Here is a 13560-nt window from a genome sequence, read left to right as displayed (position 1 = left end):
AGCTTTGAAGAAAGGTCTCTTGTGGTTGATAATTATTATGCATTGTACAGTTTAATAAATCTTGTCAGTCATTTTATGGAGAAACTTCTGTTCTCAGTCCACCTCAGGTGTCGGAAGCTGAAATTCTACACACTTTACATATAAACTGCAGACATAGTGAGGGTCGTACAGTTGTGTGCTGAAACAAACCCCTCAATCTCAGGTGATGAACACAAAGACCAAGTATATACTGCAGCTTAATTCAGCTCAGAATGCAGTTTTCAGTTTTGGAAATAACCAAACCGTGTGTCTAAAAACTGTGTTCAGTACTGAGGTAGTGTGATAAAGGCATATGTACAGTGATGGCAGCGTACACTGTTTAAAAGGTTTTTTTTTTTTTTTTTTTTTACAAAAATGTAATGATTCACTATGGAAAACTTTTGTTTACCCCCCGGAGCTGTGTGAGATTTTTTTTTATGGATGGGCACTTTTTATTTAACTTATTTTGGACTGATGTAGTGCAACACCTGAGTGCCATGAAACAGCTTGAAAGATCATTGACAATTTTTAATATTAACTCCGACTGGATTAGTTTAAAAGAAGAAAGTCATTTACACCTAGGATGCCTTGAGAGGGGGTAATTTATGTGCCAATTTTAATTTTTTGGATGAACTAACCCTTTAAGTTGGTGCTATGAAAAAAAAGACAGGCAGACAGGCACGGTAGGTCTGGGTGATATAGCTAAAAAACTTATCAACTTCTAATAATATTTCATATTACTCTGTATCGATAATTATTGACATTTTTAGTAAACCTTTTTAAAACAAAGCAATAGATTTTTATTATCATTATTTAACCACAATTTTTTTTAACCGGTAAGAAAACAAATATTTTAAAGTAGTTTTTTTTGTAGTCAAACACAAAATATATTTTAAACAAATATCTCCTTTCTTATGCTTTTAATGTAGATTAAATAAGTCTTAAGGAAACTTTTGTCTTGTCTCCCGAGGCCACAAGAGGACCATTGATAATGGTCCACTACATTATTACAGTAAACCGCGTCATTACAGTAGCCTTCTAAGACGGTGCAATGGAGCAGCTTGAATAAATTATAGACGATGATCCAATAATAGATAATAAAAATGAACAAAGTAACAAAAAAACCTTGTGAAATATATTTTAATGGTCATAATTCAGTGTGAAAATAACCGATGGATAGGCTATACAGTCAAACCAAAAATTTTGTGCAGATATTATTTTTTATATTTTTTTTACTAGTTTGTGCTAGACACTGTAGTTCATTTATGTAAGTGAGGATACCAAAATTAATTACTGTTACAAATTATACCCAAAAATTCTTCAAACTGTGGACTACCAGTAAAACTGTTACAAATTTGGGACCCAAAATTATTCAGACCAAGTCTGAGGGGAAAAAAAATTGAAGTTCAGGTTTACATGAAGCTGGATGACAGCATGCCCATGCATCTCATGAGCTAGACTAACAAAACATTAAAATGCAACAACGTCACTTACACCATCACTGCATCTCGAGCGGACCGCATATATATATATATATATATATATATATATATATATATATATATATATATTTGGTTACACTTTATTTCGATAGTCCACTTTAGACATTCTACTGACTAGTAGTAACTTTGTAATTACATGTCTACTAACTCTCAGAGTAGACGGTTAGGGTAGGTTTAGGGTTAGTGTTAGGGGTAGGTTTAGGCTTAGTATAAGTTGACAAGTTGACAAAGAAAATGTTAGAAGATATTAAGCAGACAGTCTACTAATACTCTACTAACTGTTAGTTGACATGTAGTTGCAAAGCCTCTTGATGCTAGTTGAATGTCTAAAGTGGACTATCAAAATAAACTGTTACCATATAATTGTTTTTTTTTTTTGGACTAATATTCACTCCTTATTCACAATCTCCTCAACTGATGCTGACTTTATTTCAGTTTAGTGACGTATTTTCCAGCAGAAACAGAATATTGGACTATGTGGAAAATGTATTGGTCCCACTTTATATTAGGTGGCCTTAACTACTATGTACTTACATAAAAATAAGTACAATGTCCTTTTTGTGTTCATATTGTATTGTAAAACACTTTTGCTGCTATTGAGGTGGGATGGGGTAAGGTTAGGGAGAGGGTTGGAGGTATGGGTAAGTTTAAGGGTGGGTTAAGGTGTAAAGTATGGGTCAAAAGTGTAATTATACATGTAATTACAGAAATTAAATACAGATGTAATTACATGTAGTTTTAAAAAATATATATAAGTACAATGTAAAAACATGTATGTACACAATAAGTACATTGTACTAAATTATTAATTAAAATGTAAGTACATAGTAGTTAAGGCCACTTAATATAAAGTGGGTCCAATTTATTTTCAATAAGAGGGGCAGAGAGAATGAAACGTAGTGAAACTTGCATGTTTGGTCACTGTTCTCAAACTCTTTGAGCCTCTGAATGAGAGTCTATTTAAATATATGATTTCATATAACAACAAACTCATAATAACACAAATACATCTGACTTAATTGTCCTGCATAAAATAAGAATGAGTTTCATAACAAAACCAAGCAAAAGCACATATTGATCTTTCACATGCAGCACAGATGAATACATGTTCTCTCAAACTCTGTATCTGATCCACATATCACCACATTAATCTGAACAAGAAATAAAACAATAAGCACTGAGACCTTCTTACACGCACAACCATTCTTTTATCTTCAGCTGAATACATTGTATTAAAAGCAAATATTGTAATTTACTTACAGAGTTTGAGAAGCAGTGTGCTGGACCCCATGCTGACACATTAATAGTCTGTTTTAACAGTGCTGTGTGCACTAAAACAGACACTTCCTGTGTTTAAACAGTCGTTTCACACTTCAAGAAGAGACGAGGGAGGAGGAGACAAAACTCTACACAGAAATGCACGAACAAAAAAGAAAAAAAAGACATCCATTCGAAGATATTAGCTACGTTTTAGTGCATGCTAAGTTGTTAGAGCTCTTTTTCTCTACTTGAAAAAGACTGTTTCAAAGTTCTTCCAGTAATTGTTCTCGAACTGCATTATTTTCTTCATTTACAATGCCACAGCTACACACATTATGGACAGATCATAATAAAGTGGAATCACAATGTGACATCTAATGTTGGCCCGTTCATGTAAAGCAAGCTCTTTTGTGATATCCTCTCTTCAGCAATTGCAAATCTATGAACACAGGACTTAAATTGGACACATATATACACTCAAACACAGGTGAGACATAAGGTTTATGTTAAAGAGTTGGATTCCCATGCTAAACATGGACAAAGTTTCAAAAATTAAGTTGTACATTTGAAGGAGTATTTTTTCGAGTATGGCTCTGTGTGACGTTAGATGGAGCGGAATTTCCTTATATGGGTCCTGAGGCACTTCTGCCGGAAGAGCGCGCGCTCCCGTATAGCAGAGCAGAGAGAGGCTGTGCACAGACATTCACTCAGACATTCGAGAGTGTCGCGAAATGTCACAAAAGGAGTGTGTTTTTGGTTGCCAGGGCAAGACAACCCTGCACAGATTAGCAAAGAAAAAACAGCATTAAGGGACCAGTGGATGGAGTTTATTTTTACAGAGCATCAACGGAGTTGTGGAAGTGTTTTTGTTTGTTCCCTGCATTTCGAAGATGCTTGTTTTACAAACAAGGACCAGTTTGACGCCGGATTTGCACATCGTTTATTTCTTAAGGATAATGCAGTCCCAACGAAAAAGGGTCACGATCGTGTTTTGGAACCGCATGCGGTGAGTAAAACTGCTTCAAATATCTCTGCCTCCTTGTTAGTGCGTCCGCCTCCCATGCCGGAGCCCCGCTCGGAGCGAGTCGTTGCTGCTGCTGCTCTTGTTAAATTTCAGCCTCTGGATCTGATTCTGGATCATAAATAAACGGCTGAATCTGACTGTTAGCCATGGTTTGTTTTGGATGATGGTTTTTTCCTCAAGGTAATGTCACAGCTTCCAAACGCTCTCAACGCAAAAGCCTACTGGCGGTCGTGATTCTTTAGCTCCGCCCACACATCTTTCTCTTATGAATATAATAAAACTAAAGACTTTTTGGAGTTATGAAGGATGCAGTACTACTCTATAGGTACTCAAGATTAACAGGATATTGAGTGAAATCGAGCATTTCACCCCCCCCTTCAATGAAACATGCAGACAAAGCATAACTCTCTTCCCCACTTTTTTAAAAACCACAGAGAAGAAACAGATCACAAGTCAAACCACAACCATCAGCCAACTCAACTCATTATTCAGGCCTCTTTAACTAAAGATGTTTTTACAAGCAGCTTCTGAAGTGAGAAATTCACAAACTATAGTGTGTCTTCAGTGATGAGCTGGAATAGGCTTGTGTAACATGCATATATTAGTGATGCTTATTGCTGTAACTCATTAGATTTCATTAGGCTCACTATGGCTACTTTTAGAACCAACCCACGTGACTCACTTCAACGAATATCTACTACAAAACCACACCAACTGAGAGAAGTGTCAGCAAACTCATCTTGACAATGAACACTGGAGAAAAAATTAGTAAAACAGGTACAAAATCCGACTATGCCCTGTTCAGTCTTATCAGTTGGAAAAAATGGCTAAAACTGATAACAAAAAGAATTACAATCATATTGTCCATTTCGACCACACTTTTCCTGGTGGGCTGATCACTGAAAACCCACCACACCCCCAAAATTAAAGGCAATTCAAAACAAATTATAAATGTTAGAAATGTATTGCTGAAAACACGTTACAAAGACTGTGAACTATGTAGTACTGAACTGTGGAGTTAGACCGTTAAATTGTTTTTCACAATTTTTGTGTTCAGTTTTTGGGTTGGCCTGAAATCATGTCTCAATGACGCACTGGAGCCCTGAGCATGGCCCCTCCACTAACACTATAGAGGTTTGTTCAGTTTGAAGCGGCGCTACGCAGCGCAGGCCAGTCGTTGTTTGACATCTAAGCAGGGCCGACTTTGCCGACAGGCGACACAGTCGGTTGACAGCTGGTTTTAGCACTTTAAATGATGGGGTAAAAAATATATATATATAAAATATATATATATATATATATATATATATAATCTTTTATGATGAAAAGAACACCCAAGCCATCGGCATCGGCTTTCCGAAAACGAAGGAAGGAGGAGGAAGAAAAACAGGCCCAAAGCAGAGGTAACTTATGTAGACTATATCATCAAGCTCACAGCCTACCTGGAGGAGATAAAGACGAGGATGACCAACAACTTGTTACACCTTAACAGTAAATAAAATACATTATTATTATTATTATTATTATTATTATTATTATATCAATTTACCAAAGGAACTTTTTGCGGTAGGCTATGAGCTAACAGCAACAACATGCTGTGTTACAGCAGTGGAGTAATCTACGTGATACGCAGGTATACGCTGTATACCCACTCTTAGTGTAAATAGCCCACAATCTTTTCTAACTTTGCCAAACCTAAAATGAAAACACTATAACTGCTTGTCCTTGAGGTGAGATCTTAATGCTTCTCTATTGTTTTCTACTGTATCCTTCAGGTTGTTGCTTTTAAAGAGTTGTTGTGTGAACATTTAAAATAAAAAAATGAATAACTATGGAATAACCATAGACAGTAAAAGAAATGGACACAGCAACCCATTGGAACTCAATTGAGACAAGTGAAGCCCATTTTTAGCGTTTTTTAGCACTTCCGTTTCTGATGCGCAGACTCAAACGAAGCTTGACGATGTCAGCAACCTGTCTGACAGATGTAAATCTTCTAGTAGCTGTGCGTGCAAACTGCCATCGTTAATCTTGCAGAGACGGTGAGCTTGAGCGGGGAGTTCTTTGTCGTGAGTGAGCAGGAGTAAGTATTCTGATTAATTATTTTGTATAGTAATTTAAAATGTAACGCCAGTACGCCATATTAAGTTAATTGCCTGCGAGCTTCTCCTCCTGTCTGTACGGTAATGCGACAGAGAGCCGAGTGGTTATGACGCAATCGTTAGCCTATTTTTTACAAAAACAGTTTATACGGGGCCATACTGTAACATAGAAGGTAATGGAGCCTTTTATACATTTTCATGTATCTTTAGAAATAAATAATGGACAAATGGAGCCTTTAAACGCCTCAGATGTAAAGTTATTCGCTCTCAAAGTGACGCCAAAATGAATGGGAGGTCAATGGGATAATAACGCAAGTGAAGTTCTGCTACAAGATGGCGTCACGCGGCCAACTTCAACTTCCGGTCGACTTTCTTGCCGCCTGGGAATAACTGTGGAGATGTTTTTTCCGGGGGTGTGGGGGGGGGGGGGGGCGGATGGCTCTCTCGCCTTTGGCACCAAATAACCTAGAGCCAGCCCTGCATCTAAGTATCATAAGAGCTATAAAGAGCAGTCACTTCTTCTGCTTTCAAGTCTCTCGCAGTACTTTGATGTCAAACACGGTTCGGTCTGCGCAGAATCGCTTTAAGTCAAACACACCTAATAACAATGACGTGTCATTTACTAAAATTGTGTGACATGTTTTGTGTCATCAAAAAGATGCATTTTGAATCATCAAAAATGCTGTGTTTTATACAGTTTTGTTAAAGAGCCACACAGATGGGAAATCAAAAATGACCTGTATTACAGTGTATGATGTAGCTGTCCATCAGTGTAAACAATGTGCAAATAATTAAACCAAAAAGTACACGATTTATAAAGTTATTGGCTTCTAATGTAAGGAGTCGACTCTGAATCGCTGAAACGAGTCGTTATAGATTTCAAATCTTTTGCCCATCTCTATGTACGTCACACTTTGCATAATAATCTCCGCCTACCGTGTTGGGAGAAACGAAACTCTGACCTGCCGACCTCCCCCCCCCCCCCACACACACACACACAGACGCTCTGGTTGATGTCATAGCATCAATTCATTTTTACCACAATACCAGAGCAGTACAACAAATCCCTTTTGTTGTGTTCACAACATTTCACTGATGACTGCTTTTCTAATCTCGGTGAGTACAAGGCAGGATTTTCAAAGCGTTTGGCCATAAAAGAGGGTCCATTACCAACTTTATTTAGACCAACGAGCATCTCCGATTCACAACGCGAAGTATGATTATGAAGTTATGTGTTTGTTTTCTCCCGAGCGTCTTATCAGTATGTGTGCTGTCTGCAGCCTGTCTGCGCTGATCTTCATTTACAAACACGTCATTAAAATGAAGTGTAACTATGTGAATACTCAACGAAGAGACATGAGAGAGATATCTATAGAAAGCTTGACATGTCTACTTTAAAACTAAACAAGTACTGCCGAAAATATTCTGTGATAATCCATATGAAAACAACGCGATGTCTGTTTTTCACGTCTCCCTTCACTATATCTAATGTGACCACGCCCCCGTGCTGAACGCGCTATTCAGATTCAAACTGAAGCGCGGCTTGAATACGCCCACACAGAAGAAAAAGCAGCGAGACTGTTCAAGTTTTTTATTTTACTGTTTGCTTCGCGGTGAGAGGAATAAGACATAATTCACCCCAAACAGATGCTAACACATAGTTTACCGTGAAGTTGTGTGCGGAACAACCAATCAAAACTATGTCAGTTGACCAATCAGAACACAGTATGCTACCGAAAGGTGGGGTTTAAGGAAACTGAATCTTTTGAACAGCTTCGCGCGAACCGCTTGGGGATCTCTGAGAATTGAGGTAATTTTAAAATGATATTTTGACAAAATGACAATGTTTTTTAACCTTGGATGGATTCAAACCTAATGTACAGGACTTATAAACAGTGATAGGAAGCTAAGAATTTTCATTTTACTGGCTCTTTAATATTAATTTCAAGAAGGAAATGTCATTTATAAAGTTATTAATCACTAACACCACTGCAGAGACTCTCTATTCATATTGGTGAAAACACAAAGCAGAATACACACAAACATGTCCCTGCTCTTGATATGCAATCACTGATGCAATGAGCATCTCTGGATTAACAAGAAAAAAAAAAAAAAAAAAACAATAAGCTATATAAACCCAGAACCTCTGACACTCCTAAAAAAATTAGCAGTAGACCAGGGAACATGTTAAATTCTTGCGGAACAAAGTATTTATTCACAGAAGTGAAAAATCTTTGGAATAGCAATATTTTACAGTTGAAAGTTTAATGTTGAAACTATTACATTAAACGTGACTTCAGTGTACAGGTCTAAAGATCACAATGCTTGAGTAAACCTCAAAGTGAATCTAACTCAAATCGAGCGCAGCATTAGTTCAGTCAGGCCACAGAGGCATACGCTGTGAACAGCTGATGCGTTCAGCTGTCAAATCGCTCCAATCACTACCACTCTCCTATTAGACATGGGACATATATACATGGCACTACTGCTCGGCAAGTATGTACTAATGGCTCGCAACCCTCCCTCCCTCCCCTTATAAGCATGAGCATATTACCGTGCACCTTCTGGATGTTGTCTTGTTTCAGATCAATAAGGCTTTCTAGTCTCACCTAGCATGGACCTCACCGAGGTCCACTGAGAAACACTCATCCTCATAACCAAACTACAGGATAGACGTCCCACTGCCACATCTACATGATTACCACTGTTTGCTTTTAAAGGTATTTATTATGTGTCTTAATTGTCATGTATTTCCAAGATGATGGTTCCGGGGTTTAATGTTCAAGCTCTTGTATGTTCAAGTAATTTGGGAGCAAGAACCCCCATAAGGAACCATACCAACAAAGATAAATTGTGTTCAGTAAACTCAAGTAACTAGCCAAAGCGGTCCCATCTGAACTACAATTTACAAGTCACCATTTCCAAAACAACTTGAGTAAAAGTCTAAGAGCATCTGATTTTAATGGTACTTAAGTATTTTACTTCTGCTAAATATAGACTCAAAGATTCACTAGTCAGAGACACATTTCAGTGAAAAACTGTAATGTTGTGGAGAAGCTGCGAAAAACAGGCAGAATCAAGGAACTCTGTGCAGATATTCTATGGAAAAACTAGAACAAACAATAAACCAAATGGCAGGCAACCAAACAGAATGACAGCCAAACAGACAACGATTACATTCAACAGGTGCTTCTCAAACAGAAGGCTGCATCCTACTGTGGCTTTGTCCTTCCTAGATCAGTCCTTCAGAGTCTTGTAGGCTCCTCCCCGGCATTAAATGCTAGAATGAGAAAGTCTAGTAAGTGCATGTGGCTATGTCACATACGTTTCTGTCCTCACTGTCAGGGCACCAGAACATTAATAAAACTTAGTTTTGGAAAAATACATTGTGTCTACTTGGAAAATATTTGTCTAGTCTACCTGGCTGTGCCTTAAATTATTAGCAGCTTAGCTTTTAGTAATTAATTTACACCAAAAAAAGATAACATCTATTATGTCCGAAAACATAATTTTCGTCTAACATTGCATAATAAATTCAGACAAGCTCAGTACTGACTCGTTTTCCATCAGTTTATTTTCATGAAATGGAATTGGTACAGAGGATTGTGGGTGATTGAAGGTCACGGAGGATACATCCCATGCATGCTTCAAATGCAGCTGAATAAAGGGCGTGAAGTGAAGGCTGGCTTCCAAGAATCCTTCCAATGAAGATGGCCTTCAGCTGCGTTTGATGACATGGCAGCCTTCGTAGGATGCAGCCTTCCATTTGAGAAGCAGCCAACAATTCATAAGCAACTTCTTCTTCCAGGTTATTTGGTGGTTGGCAACTCAACTTAAAGGGTGTATTACTGCCACCTACTGGACTGGAGAGTGGGCAGTAAAGAGTTCATAAAAGCAAATAGGAATAATATTTATTGCATTCAGCTACATATTTATACTAAATGCTCTCACTGAACCCAGTATTTTTAAAATAATTTATTATGCTTGATTGTGTTCATGGGGTGCACATGGGGTGTTGATGCTTCTTTAAAAAATAATAATAAAATCACATTATTTTTCACATATTTTACCTTTATTGTACACTGCTTTTCAGCTTGTACAAAAATGGCCAGTTGTTTTCCTAGTTCTGTGAAGGCCCTTCCTCAGAAATTTGCAATGGGCTCTATGATTGGTTAGGTGGCAGAGTGTGCTGTGATTACGCCTCTTACCATAATGGATGTTGCATGCACCCCAGTTGTTTTGTTGACAAAGCGTCATACACGCTTAATAGTATTGGAACTGCTTCATCTTTTAGGATAAGCTTTTGGGCGAATCTTGCATCAAACTTGCTTAGATTGTGGAAGCTCTCCTCAAATGTCCCAGAAATATTGAGCACAGAGAGCTGTATTTGTTTTATAATGTTCTGGAACCGAGTTAAAAATTAATTTTAACCATTGCTCCCTAACCATTGCCTAACTCCAGCGTCCCTTGGAAGCCAGAACACAGAGGTCCTAAAAGCGCCATGAAAATAGCAATGTTTGGACAGCATTTTTACAACACTCTACTGCAACACCTCTTGCTGCATGTTGTCGGGGGCAGGGACTATGCAAACTGAAGGGTTTGTGATATCACTAACCCGGAATGATTTTGTTGTAGTCCCTTACCAGCCTGACGCTCAAGGCGATGCTATGAAATTTCTGTATAAAACAATTTATCCCTTTGGACTGAATTTGAGATTTATAACTTTGCAGATGTTGTTTATGCTATTTTCCAGATTTTTACCCCAACAAATTCTCAAGTGTCATGTTTTGTTCATCAATTTGTGCCTCTAACTCTACATATCCTCCTAATACCTTTAGCAGTCTATTAGTAAGTGTTTCACTGTCTCTTTTACATTAGAGTGCGTGCATAGTCCAGTAGGATGTTTTACTATGTCGTTTCTCTATGTAGTTTTACATTTAAACCAGCATGACCTTTTCTAAGATGTGAGACTAACATCTCTTCCCCTGGGCTTCTTCCCTTCCTCAAGTTAGTGAATACTTGATTATGTATGTTGTATAAATGGTGTCATGTGTCCCAATATTCTTGCCGTCTTTTGAGTGTGTCCCTTTGGATGGTTTTGATATCTGCCATACTTAATGGTATTTCAATATCTGCTATTTAAGGTTTTATAGAACATTGTGCTAAATTATCCACAATCTCATTTCTTTCCACCCTTAAATGGTCAGGAACCCAAAGAAATTAGATGTCCATACCCTGGTTATAGTGTCAGAGAAGCTCACAAGAACTAAAGGAACACTAGGGCTCTATATACACAGGGGGCTAACAAACTTCATAAGACTCACCTGGGGAGACTAATCAAGGGGAACCAATGAACAAATGGACTACATACTGAATACAGATACCATGGGAGACAGGAAGTGACATAAAAGTCCAAGACAAATCACAGAGAAAAATGAACGTTTACATAAGCATGACACAAGCCAGGATAATCTAAATTAAGTTTATTTTTTATTTTTTTAGTGTACAAAAATAAAGATACATATATATACACATTAAGATATGTAAAATATATCAATTTAACCATTTATATAGGGTAATATATTTGTGTATTTGTGTGTCAACAGGAAATAGTAAATAAATGTAAACTCATCCAGTATCAGAGTGCAAAACCCTCTTAACGTAAGTTAAAGGTGTTGGGTTAAAGTCTTCCTGGAAATAAAACAAAAAAACAGCAGAACTGTGACAACGCCTTGAATGTGTAAAGTCACATGCGATCAGACAGTAACAGCTTCACAATACTTAGAAACCAGTAGAAAAGAGGAAAGACTCAAACAAGCATATGGGTCCACAAGACTCGCCATATCACAGCAAAAAAATAAATTAAACACATTAAAAAAGATGTTTCCAATTAATCCTGCAGCCATAAAGTATGGAAACACATAAAAAGCTGCAGTGACCAGAGATGAAGAGCAGTTACACTAACAGGTGTGTCGCTTTGAGATCACCTGAAATGCAGAAGGCTTTGCAGGTGAGACAGGTTCTATAAATGTCCTGGAGGGAGGGGAGAGAGACACCAACAACTTTCTCAGCTGCTTCCACTAGGTGACTTGCAGGCACCACACCACACAGTGATGCAGCTCATCAGAATACTATCATTGGTGCCCCTGTAGAAGGTGCACGTGATGGGGGCTGGGGCTCTGGCTCTTCTCAGTTTGAGGAGGAAGTAGAGACACTGCTGTGCTTTCTTGGTCAGTGCTGCAGTGTTGTCAGTCCAGGAGAGGTCCTATGGCACGTACACCCCCAGGAACTTGATGTTGTGCATGACTAGCCATTCAAAGCACTTCATGAGAATAGTAGTAAGTGCAACTGGACGGTAGTCATTGAAACAGGATGGAGATGGCTTCTCCGGCACTGAAATGATGGTGGTAGCTTTTAAGCATGTGGGGACAACAGACATGGGTGGTAAACCAGGCTTGAAGAGCCACTGACAACCTTTCCGGCCACACTAAAATCCGTTTGTGAACTGGTTTGACAACTTTAATGAGCGGTCTGTATGCAGGCATTAGCATGACAGGGATGTGGTCTGAGGCTCCGGGGTGGGGGAGGGGGAGGGACTTGTAAGCTCCTCTCAGTGTGTGAACAAAGTCCAGAGTGTTATTTCCTCATGCTGAAAAGTCTATGTGTTGGTGTATTTTTTGGGAACACACTCTGAATGATTGAAATCCCCAGATAAGATGAGAATATAATCAGGTTGGTAGAGGTTGCACAACTAGTGATTTCTACCAGATGATTTTTTTTTTCAATAATACTCAAGTTACTCGACTACTCATGGTATTGCTACTGTAAATGAAAAGTCATTAAATAGTTCTTATCAATAATAGCTTATTAATTCATAGCCTTGTGCAACAGTTACATATGTAGATTGTCAAGACTTTATAATTATGAAATATTTTCATGTATCAGCCAGTATTTGTATCTGTAGCAATCACACCATTTTTCGTATCTGCATTCAGATAAAACTAGGTGGAATGTCGATAAGACCATTATGACTTTTTTCCTAAAGTTATCACTGAACAAGTATATAGTGTTAAACTAAAATAATTATTAATTTATAAAATAATATTTATCATGCAAGCTGAGAGGTGTCAAAGTTTTAGTGATCATTTGAACATGAATGAATCAATTCAATGCACACATTTTCATGCACATTTCATTATCTTCAAGCGTGTCTTAATGTTTAGTGAACTTCACTAAACTAATGTGCATGTGCCGCACAAATCAGCAAAAGATGAAGATGCAAACATGTAGGCCAAATAGAAAATGTATCTGTATCTAAGTTGATTATTAGCCTTCTCTTGACAGAGAACTGGTTTGGTTTTTTAAAGAGACTGAGACGCGATTGTGAGCTCGCTGTGCTTATTCCATTCTTTAGTATCATATCATAGCCTAATGTTTAAATCATTGCCCTTTTATTATATGCAAATAATAGAATGTGTATGATATATTATTAAAGGTGATATTACTCTTGCAAAGCTGTGATTTCTGAGAGATGCACGGAGAGGCAACAGCAATGCTGTGTTTGATTTGCGCTCTTTTCACTCATAAAGTTTGCATTCATTCACTTACACTCGTGACTTTAGAGGTCTGTGTATAATATTGTGGTGATCCCCTG

At 37.9% G+C, this 13560-nt stretch overlaps 1 protein-coding gene across 1 annotated transcript in view; it reads right to left on the bottom strand.

The window, feature by feature from the left end:
* The window catches only part of LOC128017540 (Fc receptor-like protein 5), a 240785-nt gene extending 237974 nt beyond the window's left edge, over nucleotides 1-2811 (bottom strand). The window contains exon 1 of the mRNA XM_052602944.1: nucleotides 2781-2811. Coding sequence (XP_052458904.1) covers nucleotides 2781-2811 — 31 coding nt within the window. The remainder of the gene's footprint in view (nucleotides 1-2780) is intronic.
* Between the last annotated feature and the right edge of the window lie 10749 nt (nucleotides 2812-13560).

This window comes from Carassius gibelio, chromosome A7 (assembly GCF_023724105.1).
Source record: "Carassius gibelio isolate Cgi1373 ecotype wild population from Czech Republic chromosome A7, carGib1.2-hapl.c, whole genome shotgun sequence".
Taxonomy (NCBI): domain Eukaryota; kingdom Metazoa; phylum Chordata; class Actinopteri; order Cypriniformes; family Cyprinidae; genus Carassius; species Carassius gibelio.
Note: the sequence above shows the minus strand (reverse complement) of the source record. Positions and strands in the feature narration are given on the sequence as shown.